Source organism: Mya arenaria, chromosome 6 (assembly GCF_026914265.1).
Source record: "Mya arenaria isolate MELC-2E11 chromosome 6, ASM2691426v1".
Lineage (NCBI taxonomy): Eukaryota > Metazoa > Mollusca > Bivalvia > Myida > Myidae > Mya > Mya arenaria.
This window is the reverse complement of record NC_069127.1, coordinates 50,748,536-50,770,139: the sequence shown is the minus strand read 5'-3', so window position 1 is coordinate 50,770,139 and position 21,604 is coordinate 50,748,536. Positions and strand designations below refer to the sequence as shown.

The window sequence follows — 21,604 nt, the reverse complement described above, 5'->3', positions numbered from 1 at the left end:
ACTTCGTCTGACTGCGGTAGTGGTTGTTGTTCTGTTGTTTGGTATATTGACAAGGCAGTCAAACACATTTCATCTGAAAGCATAGACATAGGTTATGTGCATTCGCAACTGTCATACATATAGTATTTGCATCATGTAGGTCTCATTTAGACTGCAATTAATACCTTAAAAGGTTTCGATGCTATGACGTTTTATCTTACAAAATTGTATTTGCTCGTTATGGTAAGGAACACTATTTCAGTATGGTTCAGAATCATAAGTCCTGCTGAAGATAATCAAAATCTGACCTCTGAACATGTTCTTGGGTAAATAATTTATATATCTCAATTCGTCTTGATGATATAGCATTTGTTTCATATACTTTTGAAATTTGACAATCATTAAAGTAACAGCAACAAAAATTTAGTTTTGAATAGGTTTGATACTTAGAATGTTATGAATTACTTCTGTGTTAAGTTGACAATTACAACTTTATATAATGCAAACTTTTACCATTACTATGCAAACTATAATATAACCTTGTTCACAACCATCATCATGGTAGACCAATCTTCGTTTAAACTGCTGTAAAAGCTTATAAATATCTGCGGTCATTTGTATTAAACTTTGTCTAAAGGTTATCTTTTGGCCACAATTAAATATTTTGATTGGTTCATAGAACCTTATGGTTAGATATATACTATTTAATACGTCCACTAACTTCGGATCAATTATAACGTAAAACGTTATCTTAATCATAATTTTGGCAGAATTACTGCTCCAAGTGGCGTTTAGATAATAAAAGTCCCTATGCATATCACTGCATTATACGTCATTAAGCCCAAATTAATACATCAATCGAATGAGTTTGGTTTCAGTGATTTCTTCAATATAGTCCGATCTCGTATTCAAGAATGACCTCGACTAAAAAACTTCTCCTATTTTACACGTTTCACGTTACATTTGTGCACGGGTCTCAAACGATCTTAGACATTATTGACATCAAACTTCTAAAGTAAAAATAACAAGGGCTATTTGCTTACTACGTCCATTTTGGTTGTTGATGTTTTTCGAAATGTGATAACCATTTGGCGTTCCCTAACAAAAAAAATATTACCTGATTTACACATGATAATATTTGGTTCACCAACTGGGTACGCTTTCGGCATCTTTCTTTGAATTTGAGAAGTATCTGCAATAAGAACATTTATATTTGTATTACGCGTTTTACATAAAACAAATATCTGCATGCGCTTGAAACAGTTCAACACCCACATTCACACTATACCACTCACCCTTCTTAAGGTGTTGGAGAAATAGCCCAATGTGTTCAATGCTGAAAAAGTCACTGATTTGTAGTTTGATAGACTCCTGAAAGCATCTCCACAGTAATTTTAGGTTCCGTTTCAGAGGTCCCGATCCGTTTCCACTGAAATTAAAACCACACAATCGTCTATAATATTATTTTAAAGGCATGATGCAACAAGGTATAGTGAAAATAAAGTACACAAATACATTACCTGGACAGAAAAAAGATTATAATACCACAATTCTAAATATAAATACATTACCTTTCTATACCCGCGTCCTGTAATAGTTTTTTCATTGTTGATGACAGACTTAGTGAAGTGTCATCTTCATCTTCATCGGCCATGAAACTGTTTTCAGCGCACCAATCCAATACTGAAGTCATAAGTTCATATGATTATGAACAACATTTAAATCAGGCCTAAAAAAATAATATATATATATATATATATATATATATATATATATATATATATATATATATATATATATATATATATATATATATGTCCGTTTTAGGTAACCAGAACCTATCTATAAAAATGCGCCGACCCTAACTATTTTTTACCGTTTCTGAGAAAAAAAATATTCGTTAGCGAATAGAGAGTTATGAATGGCAGATAGATGCGAATTGGACGCTTGCCAAGATATTGTAAAGCGCTCATACGATTAAGATCGGTATTTTTTTGTTATACGTGTTTTGATTTGTTTTGCAGTATGAATGTACGACAGATTTTAAAAAAATATAAAAAATAAAAAAAAAACCTACCTACCCTACCTAGAAATTTTGGGAAGGTTACCCTAAACAAACATTTTTTTGGGGGGGGGAGGGGCCTCACTTAATTATGATGTTCACATTTCTTCGCATTCCATTGTAATTAGGTTGCAAAATATTCATGATTATCATTCGTTCATTTTATACTTATATAATAAGTATTATAGATATATGTAAATAATTCGACACATATGTCGGGTTGTCCAATTTCATTCATTATAAACATAAAGGCATTCATTTTTTTTTTTTTTTACAATTTTGTGTAACCGACTACAAAGCCTTCGATTCGTTGACATTCGATGTATTTATGAGTACTGTTATATAGTCTTTAAGAAAACTATAAGCGTGTATTATAATTAAAGAACTGCGTGTTTTACTGATGAACCTCTAGACAGGATGTACAAAAATGATTTACCTTCGCGAATGTCTGCTTTAGAATCAGGATATGCTTTAACGAAGCGGGTAGCAATTTCAATGGAGTAGTCAGATTGTGTTATTTCATTAATCAGTTGTTTCCTTCTTTCAATCTTGATTTTGTCTTCTTCTGATGAACCTTGAAGTCCAATACCGTCGATGTCTTGAGATGCATATTTAATAGAAACGTCATCTTTCGAAGCATTTAAAGCTTCATTGACGTGGTCTGAAATATATTTAAAATGACAATTAGTAATTTGCAAACGCAACAAATATTTTTCGATACTGTACAGTTAAAAATATACTAGCGGATAAAAGTAACTATGTATGCAAAACAATACTTGGTCTACAATCACTCAAAAAAAGAAACTGTTGAAAAAAACCTTTCTCAGTTAGTTCAAACTTCAACTTTATACACCGATTGTGAAGAAAGTTACATGGAATTATGCTAAATCACTCATGTTGGCACGATGTTCCTCGAGTTTTGTGCTGTGGTGAAAACAAGGTCGTCACACGATATAATTTAATCTGCCTCCATAAGGCCAACATTTTCTTAATTTAACATGTTTTTATTAATTACTATGTTCGAACTTACTCATCTTTCCTTTAATTCTGAATAACATTATATCTTTAGCAAAAGTGTCAATCATCAGTCCGTTTTATCCATACCTAAGTTACAGTTTGGTTTTACCGCTGATAAAAGCGGATACACATAGCCTTCTGGTCCCTCTCGAGATGCTAATTGCACCAATTCTGTTTGCAAAATAGCAAGCTGCTGGATAGTAAAGTAGTTCAAAAGGTGGTATTTTGAACGCATGTGTCGTATGTACACATTCCAATTTTCAAGACAATCTTCCATGAACTCAGAAATTGTATTGATCATTTCCATAACTTGGTCACTATCCTTTCGTAGTCCCTGAAAGACAAATAAAACCAGTTTTCCTAAGACGATCGTCCTTAAATGCATAAAAGCGATACGTTAACAAGGTGTTTGTTTATACTGTTTATATTGTTATATTTACGGATATTATCAGCATCTACTGTGTGGTCATTGAATTATGGTTAACATATGTACTTCTAAATGTATTTTCTCTTGTCCACCGCCAAACTCCAGAGTTGAACAAACAGTTCTCTCCGAGTTCGAATCACAATGAAATGTCGCAGTCCAGTTGTTATACAAAGAGCAACCGGCGTTACAAAGTTGCAGATATACATTGGTGAGGCGAACAAGGCTGTTTAGAATCTGTAATAAAAACATACATGAGTTCAAATAAGAAATGTTGAATACTATCATGCAAGCGAAAAAGCGACTGGCATGCACAAATTGAATCAGTATAATTGGTAAAAACTGAATAATCTAATATAATATTTTAATAATAAAAAGAGAATGTTTTTCGCGATATGTTGCTAAGTATGTCATACCAAAGATAGCAGAGATGAATAAATTCTAAATTGCACATCAAGAGCCTTTGCTGAAACAACCTCGAATTCCGAAATCGATTTAGCCAAAATAAAGTTGTTGATTATCGTTTCCATTAATATAAAGCATTTTCGCGAACAAGCACTTGCAGAAAATCTCTATTATCAGTACAAATCGAGTTTGTTTCGAGCACACGAGTTTTTTATGATCTTTTGTCTTATCAAAATTTCTTTATTTTCTCAAACAAATCAATCATGTTTTGCTTCATTTCATTTTTTACAATAAAATAATATCATTGTTTTACTTTGGCTTTTATGCGTACGAAGAAGTGAATATTTAAAAAGTCAAGTAGATTACAGCTTTAGCGCGTGCACAATGGACTTACTCGGTTTGCTTGGCTTAGCATTCTAGTAACTCGAGATAAGGTTATTCGAGTTGGTTAAATGCTTAAAATGCTATTCTTTCGAAGTACCCATGTATTATTTTGTATTCCTTCTTGAACTGGCTCATCGTTTAATGTAAAGTCACTTGGTAACTTGTGTTCATGACAAGAAAAGTGTGATATATTTATATCGTCTGTTCATAAAAGTGATAATGAACCTTCCTGAACGATTTTGTTGAAAATGTATACATGGTCTTAAAATACAATGTTCGCAATAGTCTTAGAAACTTAATATTTTAGGTGTATGTCTGAGCAATGTTCGCCTCATGATATTTGATTACCATACACAAAAATATACCTTGCCCTTACCTATTTCCAACATGTGATTCAGATCTTGGATTGAATTTAAATAATCCTAAATGAATGCAAATTAAAATCGATCAAATCTGAAGAATTTTGTATTAACATGATATGCACAAGGCGCAACTGTATTAGGAAACCAAATTGTGGTTTTACGGTATATATATATAATTTATCAGTGGGGTTTTGCCTTCCATTTGAGACATCACTTATTCACATTAATCATTAAGTGAGGGTGCTTGACTAACAAAGTGAGCGAACACGTCATGAAGCGAAATCAGGTTAATCTTGGTAATAATACAGGTGTTTTTTGGAATATAACTTAATTATAGATAAATGCACCTGACCTACTTTTCCTTATAAATCAAATGACACAAGATCTTGTACCTGTAAAAAGTTATGGACGCCTGTGGTTGACTGATCGTTTTGTCCGACAACAAGGGAAAGTCGGCTCTGCAAGTCTTTAAGGTCTGAATATGTATAAACAGTTTGCTGATGACGCTTTGCCTCTGTATTTTCTGATCCTTGATGAAATATTTTCAAACTCAACACGTCCGAAACTGAAATCTATGAGAAAAAAACAATGTTAAAAGATATGTTATCTTTATAATTGGGGAGGAAGAGGTAAAGACAATATTTTGGGGACACAAAATAAATAAATTAAACATGTTTTGTTCAGATAACCATTTCGTTCATTTAAGAATTCAATGAATGAAAGTTTATTTATATCTATATATTTGGTTCTTCCGTGAATAGGGCAAAGCATAATAATAATACCTAACGTAATGTAACTAAACCATTTGACATTAATGGTTAAACCGAGGGCTTACCCAGTTAATTCCGCAGCCGAGCCAGATATTTGTTTTTACTTTAAACGACAAAAGCCGGTTATTCTAATTATCCTGTCACATACTTTTCATAATAAATACGTTTAAACAAAATGGTTATATTTATCTTTTGTAAAATAAGTTAATAATATTTATAACAGAAATATACAGAAAAAAGTCCAGTTGTCGAAATTTTAAACATAAACACTCAACATGTCAGAGGAAAAAGTTCGACAAGTTTGACGACCATAATGTTAGATAGATCTTGTTAGTAATACTGCACATATCCTGTACTGTCTAAAATCATTTTTGCTATAGTTCAGCAGATAATAGTTCATTTACAGTAACTCGTATAATGAAAACGCATGTCAAAATTTTCGGATATTCAGATATGGCCCTGCCACTAGTCATCACCCAACAAACTGACTTTTAAATACGAAAGTTATTTCGGGGACAAAATTGGCGTTGTCAAATAACACAAGCGTAATGCATTTACACACATATACATACGTCTTGCTAACGTATCTAAACATATTTGTCTTCAATGTTTTAACCATTATCTCTGCTATTTGTTAATACATGCGTCTTCAAAACGGCGTCTTTGACCTATTTACTCACGTTACTGGTCACGTGACCAACTGCCCTTAGAAATAAAATCAAGTTGTCAATTGACCTAATAAAGCAATGTTTATTAACACATTTTTATCGGATGGATTTGTATCAAAGTGACAGGATCAAACATTTTTGGCTTTTTAATATCATTCATGTTGTCAAATGTCTTGGAAAAATATCCGACATTTATTTTACAAACACAAAATTAGTTCTTTGTCAAGTGTTCTGAAAATCGACGATGTATAATAAATTTTGATATTATAATAAAAATAACCATTATATTTTGTTGATATTTCTATGATATACAAATGCACATCAACTTCCTGAAGAATCACCTAAGTTAGTATATTCCTTGGCGATACCAACAATAAGAAATATGTTGCGATCAAAAATATATTACGTTAGAAATAACCACAAGCATAAAAATATAAATGAAAAAGAATAAATAAACACTTACAGAAGAATCCAAATTCTCTGCATGTATAACAAAGACGCCCTTCTTATTGATTGCCTCTGCTTGATGAAAAGCTGTTATTTCAACTGACGTATGTCTATTTTGCATATCTTGAAACCATTGTAATTGATCCAATGAACTTTTCTGTGAGAAAGTAAAGTACATCATTGTTAAAGTGTTTACTCGTTAATTTTGTTTGCCAAACCGAAGAACTGTTATCAAACAAAAGCCCTTTATATGCCACTGTAATGGAACCGAAATCATCTAACGCGCCATTGTAAGGGAAACAAAGGCCAACACAGGAAGGTGTCTTCGAAGTGCTTATGTAAGAGGTTACCTTTCAGTATGTTTTTATCCCACCAACGGTAGTACGATACCATATATCAACACAAATCATTTTTCAAGCAATATATTTAAAATAAAGTTCATCTATCTGATGATATTCAATTGAAACAGATAACAAAATGTAAGTTATTTAAGTAATACATATACGGTGAAAACTACTTTAGTAAGTATATTTTTTAAAAACCTTGAAAGAACATAATGCTTTGACATCAATAACAATTTGACACAAATGTACAAACCAGACGGTCTGGAAGATAAGGATTCACTTCCATTTCTTTCCAGACTAAGATGCATTTTTCAAGCAACTGTTTCCCATTAGTAGTTGCAGAAATACCAAATATAAGTGGATGATATCCGTTGACGGCTGAATGAAAAAACTTGACTTTATCGATTCCGAGCCGATCATCTCCGACATGCATCATTGTAAGATCAACAAATGCCGTTAAGTCCTTGCCATCTGAAAAACGTCATTAAAACGATTGACGTTTCAAGTTCATAACAAACAATTTTTACTTAAAATGCTAATACAAACAATTAAAATTTAAAATACCGTTACAAAAAATCAACGTTGTAAATGCCAATACCAAGAGTTATGCTACACATTTCTTTACTAACAATTGACGCTGAATTTGTCAATACAAACATTGAATGCTGCAAATGCCATTAAAAATAAATAACGCTACACAGTTCATTTTAAGCAATTTTCGTTGCAAATGTCATTATAAACAATAAACGTTGCAAATATCATAACAATCAATTCACGGTACAAATGTAATAACAAACAATTTTTCATTACATTGAAATAGGATTGAAAATACATTTTAGACATTCATCGTTGAAAATGTCATTACAAACAATAAACGTTGAAAACTGTCAATTAAAAATATTTTATTTCAAACTAACAAGTAATAACAATGAGTTAATGGTTTAGTATTTTCATTTGTTTTTATCATATACGCTACATATATCTACAGTTCTATACCTACTTTTTCTGTCGCAGCCTTCTCTGACAAATGAAGGAATGGGTCAAAGTAATAAAACTGTTTTAGATGCATTATCTAAAAAGAGCACATACTTCAGACTAACTGAAAATATGTCTATCGAACTAAATCTTATTATATATAGAGAGAAAATGTTAAATTTCAACGTTTATTTTTTAAATGAAGCACAAACAAGCATGAAAACACATATATAATTACGTTCTCCCATTGATTCGTTCAACCAGTCGACGAACGGTTTTGATAGAGAAAACACTTCCAAACATCTAACTTTGTTTTGGTCAATATTGTCAAGGATTTTGCAAGCCTTCATGAGGTCCTTGTCGAACGATTTTAGAGTCAAATCGTTGGACCGCTTAAATAGTTTAAGATAGTATCAAGATATATCGAATAAATACGTTAGACATGATTTAAATCTAAATATACGAACTAAATATATTACACAGCACATTGATATTACGCCTTTTAGCACACATCGTCCTGAAATTAATCAATGATGATTTCATCAATATCAACAAAACATTGTAGTATCCTTTGTTCTCCAATATCAATTGTCAAAAACCCATGAAAGCTACTTACTTCGACAATGTCTTCAAAGGGACTAAAGTCACCAGTCAAGTTAAATGCATGCTGTATTTGAAGAAGAAGTTGTGCACCTTCGACACATTTTTGAACATGTCTGTACTGCTGAAGTTGTTTCAATCTGTTTTGAATAACTTCGTTTTGCAGTCCCAGTATTTCGAATTCTGATTGTATGATTTCATTTTTATCTCGAAAGTGAATTATAATGACCTCAAGTTCTGTCAATTCCAAATCCCCTGACTTGAGTTTCCTTTTGATATCTTCGAACCTACACAAAAATCAAAATGACTACTGTTTCTTTTCGATATCGATAGGAAAATACTCATTAATATGAAAGCTTACAACTACATAACAAGATGCTAAGTAATGATGTCATTTAAAACATCTTGGAGCATAAAGCACAAAAAATAAAAAGTTAAAAGATTAGAAACCAAGTCATTTACATAAACCATGGATAATATAAAACACATACACAATTGATATGTTTGGTAATAAATTGATACATTAAAAGTCGGTCGTAATTTTTATATATTGGCATAAACGTTTTCGTTTATAATCGCCAAACTATCTTTGGTGGATTGTTTATGCAATTGTAGTCGAGCATCATGATTATCATTATATATAAATATTGACTTCCTTGCATCATGAGAAGATAAAAAAAAACTGGTGACTGAGGCATTAGCAGCGGTCAACAGTTTTTGGCCAGGCTGAAGAAATAAACTATCAAAGGTAAAACCAAATTTCTGATTTAATTGTGAGAACCGTAATAATTTAGTGATAGTTGACAAAACAAAAACCAAAATCTTAACAAAAGCTATATATTCAAAAAATAAATCAGAAACAAATATTATATTGTCAATCTGCATTATGTCAACCAAATATCTGGGTTACAAAAACGATAGCTGTAAAACCTGGCGTTTTGTTATTCTATTGCACTGCCAATGAATTCAGAAGGGCGCATTGCGCATGCGTTAGACAGTTGAAACCTGTGCCCAATGTAGTTAACTTCGATAGAAATTTAATAGGACAAGATATAGTAATATGCACCTTACCGTTTGAAAGCAGGTTTCCAAATCCGCTCATGAATGTCTTGCAGAGTTGCTATATTCTCTGTGTTCTGTTGGTTCCAAAGCAACTCGAATATTCTACTTTGCTTCACTTTCATTAGTTCAGACAGCATTGGTTCTACTGAATGTATTTCACCAAATGCAGTGACGTTGGTTTCGATATTCTTTGAGTTCACATCGCACAATTCATCAAGGAATTTCTCTGCGGTGTTCTGTTTGTGTACGTTTGAAATTTGTTTGACAGCACCTATTAATTGAAAAAGAAGATTTTAATCTCGTTATGTGAAAGCGTTTTAAGAAAGACAGCCGGTCGTTGTGTCGGTCTATACTACTGCAACGCCAATGAAACGGATAAATATTCGAAACAATGTGCTACAGTCATTCAGTATTATACACAACGTGATTGATTTGAAAGGAAATATAGTTATTTATTGCAGGGAATATATAAGTATATGTTCTGCTTGCAGGATTATTATACTAACACGAAGCGTAGTTTGGTCAATTAAAGTAGTTTTGACAATACTATTAAAATGAAGAACGGAACATTCACTCTGCACATCATCCTAACACAGACCATGTTTTCGTTTCTTTCAAAGCAGTTATATTTTACCTGTAATCTGATATCATGTCTAAACATATATTGACATGACCAGCTTGATACACACATATAATTCGAGTGTTGGAGAATATCCAAAATATACATCACGAGGTTTATTATTGACATTTATCTTGATTTTAAAATATGTCATGGCTTTTTATAATTTTTATGTGTATTGTGAAAAACTCCCACGATTAGTCTGAAAATTGTTTGCTTGCCTGAAAAGGGTACGCTAAAAGCGAGCAAAATCGCAATCTTATCAGCAGTTTTCTGATAGGTATCAAATTGGCTCTTTCGTGTTTGTATTTGCCTAATGGTAGATTTTATTTCTCCATTTTTCTCAATAGTATCTATTATTTTTGCAAATACTTCGCTTCTTTCAGCAATCTCTCTCAAGACCTGTATTTGTATGTGTCCTGTCGAAAGATTATTATATTCTTGTCGAGCAACTTCGATGCTTTCGTCAATTCTCTGTAGGACTTGGCCTTGCATCAACGTACTTTTACTTACGAACGCTGAAACATAAAATATGTAAGCCTTTGCAACATTATGGTCTGTTAAATTTATTTCAATAATCAAAATATGAGATGAGAATAGAAGGTCTAAACAGTGAAATGTCAAATTAACATTGAAAATGGGGTTTTGAAAATTGTGTTTTGATAGAGTTCGTTAGATTCATGTGGAGCAAACTAAAACTAGTCAACCACTGAATGCCTGAAATTTCTAAATAAAAAGGCTCTTTACAACTCCTTATCACATATTCTTTTTACCAATGTATCTTACAAATATTTGTAGAAAGGGCGCCATTTTAATACCTTTGTGTTCAAGAAAGAGCAGTATTGGGGTCCACTGAAGCGTCATTTTTAAAATTGAGAACCATCGATTTTCAGGAGAGACTCCATTCACCATCACCTCCCATTTTGTCGCAAACATCGTTGAGATTTTGTTTACAAATTCTGTTCTATGAAATAGCTGAGCTGCGTCGCTATCGTTTGGTCGTTTTTCAATTGTGGCCTTAAACACATAAACTATGGTTGTGATTTGTATATTTTTTAACGTTCTCGTTTAAAGCATTTTACCGGACCAAATTAAAACTAATATTTAGATCACTATTTAAATATTTACATTGTCCTAATATTTTCTTGAGTGGATATCTACCTTCCATGTAGTATTAGTGATCATACTGCAATTCCATCAAGAAAGGTAGAAAACAATTACGAAATATGTTCTAAGCACTCAGTCGGGTATGTATACCTATCAAGAATGCAATATACGGCATTTCGATGAACACGACAAAGCTGTCGCCGCGACTATCGAAAATACCATAGTACGTCCGTGCAAGTGTCTGTGTCCGACAACCAAGTCTAGGATTAACCTTAGACAGGCATATGCGTATTTTAAATTAGGTTGCCATACATTAATTGATGTATTGTGCGCAAAACCCCATCCCTTAGGCCGTTAAGACAACTAAGTAGGTAATGGTCTTAATCTAATTTAAATATATATTATGTGATATTGACCAAACTGTAATTTGATATTTAGGAACCTTGAAAATTATTTTGTGGCCACTTGTGCCGCTTTCATGAGCCAGATCTGGTTGTCACACGATAAGGTCACATTTAAACGTAAACATTCAATATAAGATGATTGTAAATTATTTCGATTTCCGGCCTTGCTGCAAGAGAGGTTTAGTTTGTAGTCACCAAGCTGGACAGGTGAGTTTCCTCCGGGATACTCCTATTTCCCACACAGCACAAAATATCTCGGGAATGATTAAATTATTGTTGTCACAAATTGATTCACAAACGTAGTCAAATAAATATATAGACATTAACTTAGCCACGCTTTGACGGATATATAAAATATTTTGATCAAATATACTCAAAAAGAATCATGAAAATGAATGCAATATTAAATGATTTAATTATAACGAAATGTTTCGTGACTGAATGCTTTATCAACATATACTTTGTACATACCTCGCAGACGACTGTTGTGAGACATTCTTTTATTTCATCTTTTAAGTCAGAATCGTCCTTGCAAAACTGATCGATGAGGTCTTTTTCAAACACTAAATCCTTCCTCTGAAACAACAATGTCTTTGAAGTCGTTTGCCTTTTTGTTACAAACAAAAACAGCCAATTCTGATAATTGACACGTGCCAAAACAACAAAATATTTTGGTTAGTGTAACGAAAATTATCAAAAATATATATTATTGCATGCAAGCTCATCCTACACGTTTAATGAAAATTATAAAGGTAGTAACTATTTGGGTTCACCAGGACGGGCGAAAGGAAGTTTAGAGAGTCCGAATATAAGGTCTTAAAATCTGAATACGTATTTAATGTACCAAAAGGTTATTTATGTTAGCATAGTTCAATTTCACTAGTCAACATTTTAATAGTTATTACAGGGATGAATCATATTTTTAACAGTTTATGTTTTACGAATATTTAAATGTTATTATATCCGTTTTCGTATAAAGGGCAATCACTCAAATACATGAGGCACAATAAGTGACGTCATTGTAATACCTCTAAGAATTTAGTTATTCCGACTGAATGATGTACAAAATTAACTCATATCTTTATGGGAAAACAAATAAACTTTCCGGGCCAACTATGTGTTGTTATATGAAACAAGCTCAGAGAAGTATTCGCAAGTCCGGGTATCGATTACGGAAGTGTTCTTCCAACTGAGATTACCCGCCCGAAAACTCTTGGCACATAATACACATAAATTATACAGGCAAACGGTGTGTGTGTGGGGGGGGGGGGGTATGTACGTGGTTGCGTTTGAGTTTGCCTAGCTTGTACATACCACCTTGGAAATCAATGTATGGAATATAGAAATTAATCAAAATTAACTATACAAATAGCTATTCTATCGAGTGATACGTTCCTCTCAATTAATTGCTGATTGTATCTTTCAATAAATATAAACCTCACTGCATTATGACTACAGCAACAACGCTTAAAGCCTTCGTTCAGATTGCCCACCTTTCCAATATCATTGACCTTAGATTAGCTTGAGGAGTATTAAGAATCCTGTTAATTTAGTTCTTGTATACGCTGTCATTTCTTTAATTCGATACTATCTCTTAAGACATTAATTTAAACAGATGCGCTTGTTATCTTTGGTTCTGCAATTCATTTAAATAATATTATGTTTACCTTTAGATTCAGAAAATCCTTGAAACGAATGCTCAACAAATCATTCCATTTTGATGAAAGTTCAGTAGGTATCCTCTTGTCGCAAAAGGCCCTGTTCCAAATCTGGAATTTAAATGCTTATAACTAGAAATTATCCATATATTTTAATTCAACCAATTATGATTAAAAAAGCATGTCATTAGTTAGGATTAAACAGAAATGAATTATGTGGATATGTATGTTTCGCCTCCGATCCTAGAAAGGGACTGATTCCTCAAGTGAGCAAATCCAGGACCCTCCTGTTTGTCTTGTAGTTGTTGTCAAAATTAAAACAAAATCAAAAATACTAAACATGTATAGATAACATTGAAACTGTCCTTGAGGTCATTGTGTTCATCAAAGAACTATCAATGTTCATCAATGTTGAGTGATATAGTAATTCAAGCTATTCATCACGACTTATAAATATCGGTTAACCGCGATTACCATAAAATGTATATTTCAACAATTCCATGAGTGAAAACAGAAAGGTTTAATCTACGAAAAGGCATTAATTTTAAGCAAAATTTACATCATGCTTACTGACTTGTACATCTTGCATTCTGACTTGTACATCTTGCGTTCATAAATATACATCTTGCTTCATTACATTCTTATTATTTGATTCGAACACCTTGGCCGTTATTCAACAGATTCTATTCCTAAGCTTGCCGGAGTTGGCCAAATATTACGATTGCTAAGAAATTGATGGAAATTACCGACATAGTTGGCATATCGCCCCCTATTGAAACAATATTAGACACTCGTTAATATGACGTATTTAGTCATGCTTGCATATTGAGGTTCTGTGGTATTTGTCTTTATGTTTATTGGTATTTGTTATTTATGTTGAGTATTTTTGCTTTAATGCTCTTACATATATATCTGCTTTTTGTTTAGTGTCAGCACGAACCATTCGCTTAATGCCTCGAATTGCTAACCTTAAGTAAAGTCACGGCGCGGATTCTTCCATTCATGATTCTTTCAATCCCGTCACATAATTGGTTTGCAGTTTTCTCGACCTTTTTCTGGTTGCTTTTATTCGGCCAAAGAGCCATACACTTTAAAACGATGTTTGACCATGGTAAAATTGCATCAATAACAGTGCAATTTAAACACAGTTTAAATCCTTCTTCCGCAATGACAACAGCAATTTTGATTGATATATTGTTGCCACTGAAAAATGAAACGAATATATTGCAAGGAGCATACGATTGTGACGCAGTAACATCACATCACGCACAAAAGGGAAGGTCATTAAAAGTTCAAATGAATTGTTTTGTTTCGATATTACTACAATATAAATTGCTGTCGATGCTTTATGAACAACCGTTAATGATACGATCCAAAAATATATAGTTTAAGGCTTCGAAATGGGGCTGTATAATAAGTATAGAACAAGTCTATAAAATATTATATTCATATACCTATGGCTTTAACCATTGGCTTTAAATCATATTTGAATCAGTCAAAAAAAATGAATACCAAACATTCGGAAAAAGTGATTGTACATTAAGTATGTTGAAAAGCTAACACTCTTGAGCCAGAAATGATTTCCAATGTTCTATGACTTTGAAAAGAATCCATGCCCAGGGAACGTTTTACTTTAGCCTTTTTTTAAGCTTCATTACCATATGCAATTCATGAATCAGTTATTGAGTAAAAGCAGATTTTCTATTTTAATCTTTTTATTAAAGAGCCTGCTTGACTTTGATCTCAATGTAAATAACAAACAGGATATTTCTTCAAGTAACCTAGTAAAAACTAAAATTATTACCAGGAAAATCCAGCGACTGTGTCAAGGCAAAGATCGAGGCGTTCTTCTACAGACGATAGTGCCTTCAAAATAATCTGGAAGAAATTATAAAATAGTTGCGAGTATATAATGTTTTATATTTCCTATAGTATCAGAATTATCTTAAGTGTATCTAAAATAAACATTTACTATACCCGATGTATTTGTACTATGCACGAAAGCGCATCAACGATTAACCTTCACCTTCTTTGCGCTCGGTCTGGTTTGGGAGTAAACATAGAAAACACTCTCCAAAATAGTACAATGTCTTATTAATATAATGAAATCTTAAAGGTATTAGAAGGTGCATAAGCGTTAAAACAAATAACGCAACCGTTATTCCTACGAAAGAGGAATCAACCAAATTCAAGGCTCAACGTAAGATAACGGATTTGAAGTTCTTACAATATAATTCAACTTCATACACTCTACCAAAACTCTGAGTCCTCAATATACAATTTTGTATGAACAACATGTATTTCTTCTACAGTGCTTCCAATTTTCACTTGTTCAGTCTTTAACGCACATGAAATATCTTTTTCCCAAAAAACAGTCTTGAGACTGATTTCTTTCTACCGTTGTAAATTCCGTGTGCATCTCGTTCAAGGTAATTCTTAACTTGGTAGTATTCTATATATAATATAATTTAAACAAAGTTATATCAAATTATTTGTTTTATTTTATCAAAATACAAAAAAGGAGTCTGTTTAAAATGATTCATTTTACATCAGCTTTCCCTGGAAGAGGTGCATGTATGTTATGTGATCCAGCGGCGGGTATGACACTGGAGCACCAGTATTGCAACGTTGCAAAGCAGACCTCAACTGGTAACAACATCTTGATAAAAGCTTGTTCAAGCTGCTCGGGTTTTAAGCACGCAGCAAACGTCCTCGGAAGGAAATAGTCCAAGGTAAAGTAAGGTCTGAGCTCATCCAATATTTCTTCAATTGGACTGAATTATCAAGTTAATATTGGCACTGATAAGGATTTTTCTTTAAATTTTGTAATCTTTAATAATTGTTCGTACAAGTGTAAGAAAAATCCTTATCAGTGCCAATATTAACTTGCAAACAGTAAAGAATTAAATAAAACACAAACATAATATTTTATATGTATGCAGAGAATGAAAAAACACATACATAGCCCAGCGAGTAGCTCCTTGCAGTTTTTTATTTTGTTCCGAAATCATCTGAATACCCCACCAAGCTGGTACACTGTTGTTATATCCATAGTCTTCCGATATTGTTTCAAATGGATGACACATTTGCATGGACAGATGTATCATTGGCATGCAATATAACCATGATGGGTCATACATTACAAACTTTTGAACATACTTTTCCAAATTCGGTGTGATATCGCTGAAAAAAGTACAAAAACAGTATTTATTTAAATAATGAAATGCGCCTAAGAATGGTTTTTGACACACCGGGTTCACATGCGCAAGAAGCAGATTGTTTTTGTTATTGTTTTTTTTTAAATGTCCTCGGAGTCAGAGATTTTAGTCTAAGTCTTTCAAACATTTCGGAATGATAAACCCGACAACGTCAATTCGTTTCTGGATCATTAATAAAAACGCTCCTATGCATTAAGTTATCCATTTTAAGAATTTTACTTGCATTCGCCAAATAGTTTTCCTTGAAAGTAAATACGTTTCTGAACGTTATGTTGAATTATCCTAGTATGGAAACAACCTTATGCATTATTTTGGCAATAAAAAATAACTACTGATGAAAAATACTAATTCATACGCGTTTTATTGAAACGGATACAATCAATGAAAATTGCAGTGTATGATATGTTGTGTTGGTAGTATTTGTTATGTAGTATTTGTTATAGTCATTTATCATTTTCTAAATAAAAAAAGTCTCACTTTGATTTCATAAATTTCAGGATCCTTTTCAAACCATTCCTCTCGTGTTTTCCATGTAATACAAAATTCGGAAGTAAGCTTTTACAAAGCTGTTGGCCATGTTTTTCTTTCAAATTTATTCTATCAATGACAACAACATGAATCATTGCTAGAGCTTGATATATTCTTGAGCATGGGTCTTTATTTGGGTGTTCCTTCAATACCTTGGCAAAAAGGCAAGAAACAATCTGAAAGAAATGACACAGTCACATTATTGTTGGATATCGCAATCCATCATCGGTGCGATGTTATTTCCCATATAATACTTCTGAACTCTAGATGAATGTCTGAAGAAACCTCTAAAGCCCATGGTGAAGCATACCTATTTAATCCCTTATAATCATTGAAGTAACTTTCTGATTTACTTAATAAAAGAAAAACATTTCGTTATGATTTGGTTAATTTAGACAAAGGCCTGTTTATTAGTTCATGACTTTTATCCCCATATATAGGTATATTCAGGTTTATTTATGTATTTTTTGCCCATTGACAAGCATAAGTAAGGATAAAATCTGGTTTACTAGAATACTACTAGAATATGCATGCATATTAAAGGCTGATCCAGCCGTCATACGAGTACATGACCCAGTCCAAAATACTATATTTAAGTGACATTTAGTGACATATTTCCGAAAGGGGGAGGAATATACATAATTTGTACCTTAAACATCTGTTAATGCAACTTACTTGTAAAATGATAAATGTCAAATTATTAAAGATATATCTAAACAAGAAATGTTTAATATGCTTACATCAGTCTTGAGGTCTACTTCCGTGTTCCACACTCGGGTATCTGTGCAGTAAACTTTGATTAAGCATGTCATCAGGCTATGAAATTTATTCACATCTTCTTGAAATGACTTAAGTGAGCAGTTTTGTTCACAGAATTCAGTCTTAAACCATGACGGGCAAAATGCATCGGCTGATTGCCTGGCTTTTCTCCTTAAATACTCAGTTGATGGACCAAATACGTTTTTGTATGTTGTTGGAGAGTGCCATGCTACTGTCTCGTACTTGTTAGCGACACCGTCGTATTGGTACCAGGTGTCTGAAAAAACGTACAATATGGAAAATTTGCTACTGGTTTTCTCTATTGTTTATATTGTTGTTTGAAAAACAATAACGAAATATCGAGTATATGCAATTACAATGTATATACACATCAAAATATTTTTAAAAAATGTTTAAAGAAGAAAACTTGGTTAAACAAAAATACTTCCTTTATATTTTATAAAAATGAAATAACATACCAACAGGCTCTTTTGTAAAACATGTCTTCCTTGTAGTATTCGCACCCGTATGACCTAAATGACTGCAGTAGTATTCATAGACATACGTATTAGTATGTCTGTTGTAAACTGCATAATTGTACGTAAGTCCCCTTTCAAGGTCAAGCCTCTCGGTTTCAATATCAAAAGTGTAAAGTTCTTTTTTCTCATAATGGCTGAATAAAAAAACAGTTGTTGTTTGTTCAAAGCAACATCCGGCAGAGTGACCAAAAAAACATTCCTATTACTGTATGCTGTGTATTTGCATTTCCGCCATTTCAATGTAATGAATAGGCGTGAAATAATTTTTTTTTTGATAATTTCTTTGGTCATTACAAATCTGTTATGGCAGTCAGCTGACCAGTGCTGGTCAGTCAATATATATTGATTTATTTATGTTTTTCAGCAATGTCTTAGCGCTTACTTAAACTTAAACATTGACATATTCAATAGTTTAGGTCATTACTGAAAAGAACTAAAGCTTATCCAACGTTTCATAAGAGATATAATTGTACCTTACCCTACATGTGTCATCAAGTAGAAACATTGTTTTGGGGAAAACATACTAATCAATACGTCGTGTCCTTTCTCCAATAACTTTTGTGAAAATAAAACTTTAAAAATCACTCTCACATAAGGTTTCGGTGTCCTGCAAAGTACCACAATAAAACTTAGAAAGCCTTATTATAGCTGGATTTAAAGACGATGCAATGAGTATGAATAGGATATGTATCGAGCTGTCATGTATTGAACGAGATTATGACAGTCGAAACAGTTTCCTGAACAAAACGAATAAAAGTGAATAGTAATATTAAGACGACGTGTCTCCATTTTATGGTTATAAATTTTCAAAATGACGCGCTTGTTTCACTTGTATTACTTTCTGATTAATATAAAACTGTCCTCTCTACGTGCATCTGAAAAAAAACAGTACTGATAAACTGATGATTGCAGAAATCTTATCCATTTCAGCAATAATTGTTGGGCAAAAACATTGGTAAAAGATGAACGGAATTATAATAATATCGTGTTTCATGAAAAGGGAAATGTCATTTTTCATATGATAAAATGCCAATTTTTTCGTAATGCTAATATTGACACGGCGTAGCTTAATAATACTATTTTAGAAACTTGAATGGTAAATTCATTTCCAATTTTTTTTTTGGTTTAAGTTATAAATAATGAAAATAATTCTAGCAATTATAACTACTAACTTACCTGATTGGTTTTCTTTTTGGTTCAATGTTCTTGTTCTTTGAGAAAAAAGAAATATATATATATATGGACAAACTTTGCACTAATAAGAGGATTTAAAGGAAAACAATATCGGTTAAAAAATAAGGTTTAACTCATTTGCCTAATAAGCTGATCAAATTGCATATGATCTTTGTACTTATAAAAATATTAGCTGTGTCTTGGCGCTTTTGAACTGGAGATATGTGAGGCCACGTATAAATTATTTGAACAAAAATGAAGGCTTGAATTTAACCTTTATACATATCATATGCTTTCTGTGGTCACCAATTTAAAATAAGTAAGTTTTATTTTTATTCTGCATTCAGATTAAATAAAAATGTGTTTGTATCAACCTAAATTGAGCCACTTTTAATGGTGTGTATAATTCTAAACATAAGTATATGTTTACTTTCATTGCATCTGTTATATTGCATAGACATGATATCAATTTCCGCCGCCGCGTTTGCAATTTGCATGATAGAAACATGCCCTAGGAAGGGATGCTTATTAAATGAATTTAAAGGAACTTAAATTATGAATTAGTTGTTGCGGTTAAAACCTTTCTGGAATTGTTACGCAATATTGACTATTTTGTTAAATTGATATCTGTATTACTACAGCATTTTATGCATTAAATATAAACTGAAAATTTTCAATAAACATTTATCTATTAAATAAACAAGTGATATTATTCAATAGTGTTTTAACGTCAGAGATGCCTTTGGACTTATTATAAATGGTACAAACAAGATATGACTTTAACCTTTCTGCCGACAGGGGGACCCTCAGTTGTCGTTGTGGTGCTTTCCTTAATAGCATAATTGGTGTGGTGCTCTGTTTCATCTTGGCTGACATATGTCGTTTCCCCAGAATCAATATCCGTTTCTGGAGTGGCAGAAGTAAACTTTTTGGAGTCAACGCGCTCTTTCTTGTCGTCTCGTTTTATCTTCAAAGGTTCTTCTACTGTCGTCTCATGTTTCTCAAAAAATTCGTCTAACGCGTCAACAAACTCCTCATCCGTCTCTGACTCTTTGTCATCGTTGTCGATGACACGCTCATCGTTTTCATTTCCATCTATCTTCGGTTTGTCCTGTAAAAAATTATAGTTGCAATTGATGGAAAAGGTAATTGTTTCACACCTAGTTTGGCGGAACCCGTTAATGCTTTACTTAAGATAAATTGCAGTCGGTACAATGCAGTAATGAGCATGGTTAAATATGATACTGCTTGTATTTTACTGCGTTACATTAAGGAAATTCTTCGTACAGCCAACTAGTAGATGCCAGAGACCTGCACCGTGAATGTATATGCTTGTCAATGATTACTTAGAGTCATTTCTATTGAAATGCTTTGCAACAAAAAATATAGTTATATATAAACATTAACACGGAACACTTATCATACAAAGACATGGGGATGCAAAAACGTTCTGGAAGTCGTTCTTTAGTAAGAAAACAAAATATTGAAAAGCATACTCTTCTCCTGCATAAGACTAGAAAGGACTGACTACTGCTTTATAGCTGTTAAGATGTCGTACCGCGGAAGACATACATTTTGGTTTTTAATACCAAATCGTGTGAAATAGTATAGAAATATCTAATTATATTTAACATACTGGGCTCTCAAATGTCTTTTTTCCAGAATCAATTTCAGTTTCGTGTGTTGCCGAAATTTGCTTTGAAGAGTCATTTTTCTCAAAGATTTCGTCTAACGCGTCAAAAAACTCCTCGTCCGTCTCTGACTCTTTGCCATCGGTGCCGATGACACGCTCGTCGTTTTCATTTCCATCCATCTTCGGTTTGTCCTGAAAAATTATATAGTTTTAATTGATGGAAAAGGCGATTGTTACACAATTAGTTTGGCTGAACCGCTGATGCTTAAACTGCAATCAAAGATATAACGCCTTACATAATAAACATGGTAAAACCATGATAGTACCGGTAATACAGCTTCTAATTGACTGCGTTACATTCAGGAAATTCTTAATACAGGATACTAGAGGATGTCAGGTTACATATTGAGACGTGCGCCCATATGTGTCCCGTAAATATAGGCTTTTCAATGTGGTCTTAGTGTCAT

At 32.7% G+C, this 21,604-nt stretch overlaps 1 protein-coding gene across 1 annotated transcript in view; it reads right to left on the bottom strand.

The window, feature by feature from the left end:
* Positions 1 to 21,317, bottom strand: part of LOC128237875 (E3 ubiquitin-protein ligase RNF213-like) — a gene marked incomplete at its 3' end in the record, with an annotated part of 44,647 nt that extends 23,330 nt beyond the window's left edge. Inside the window, exons 1-13 of the mRNA XM_052953455.1 lie at positions 21,141 to 21,317; positions 20,289 to 20,615; positions 12,101 to 12,205; positions 10,937 to 11,135; positions 9,509 to 9,770; positions 8,454 to 8,724; positions 7,863 to 7,934; positions 5,026 to 5,205; positions 3,552 to 3,719; positions 3,146 to 3,251; positions 2,478 to 2,702; positions 1,551 to 1,662; positions 1,255 to 1,408 (exon numbers count right to left, since the gene is read on the bottom strand). Of these exons, the coding sequence (XP_052809415.1) occupies positions 1,255 to 1,408; positions 1,551 to 1,662; positions 2,478 to 2,702; positions 3,146 to 3,251; positions 3,552 to 3,719; positions 5,026 to 5,205; positions 7,863 to 7,934; positions 8,454 to 8,724; positions 9,509 to 9,770; positions 10,937 to 11,135; positions 12,101 to 12,205; positions 20,289 to 20,615; positions 21,141 to 21,317 (2,358 nt within the window). The remainder of the gene's footprint in view (positions 1 to 1,254; positions 1,409 to 1,550; positions 1,663 to 2,477; positions 2,703 to 3,145; positions 3,252 to 3,551; positions 3,720 to 5,025; positions 5,206 to 7,862; positions 7,935 to 8,453; positions 8,725 to 9,508; positions 9,771 to 10,936; positions 11,136 to 12,100; positions 12,206 to 20,288; positions 20,616 to 21,140) is intronic.
* Positions 21,318 to 21,604: the final 287 nt, after the last annotated feature.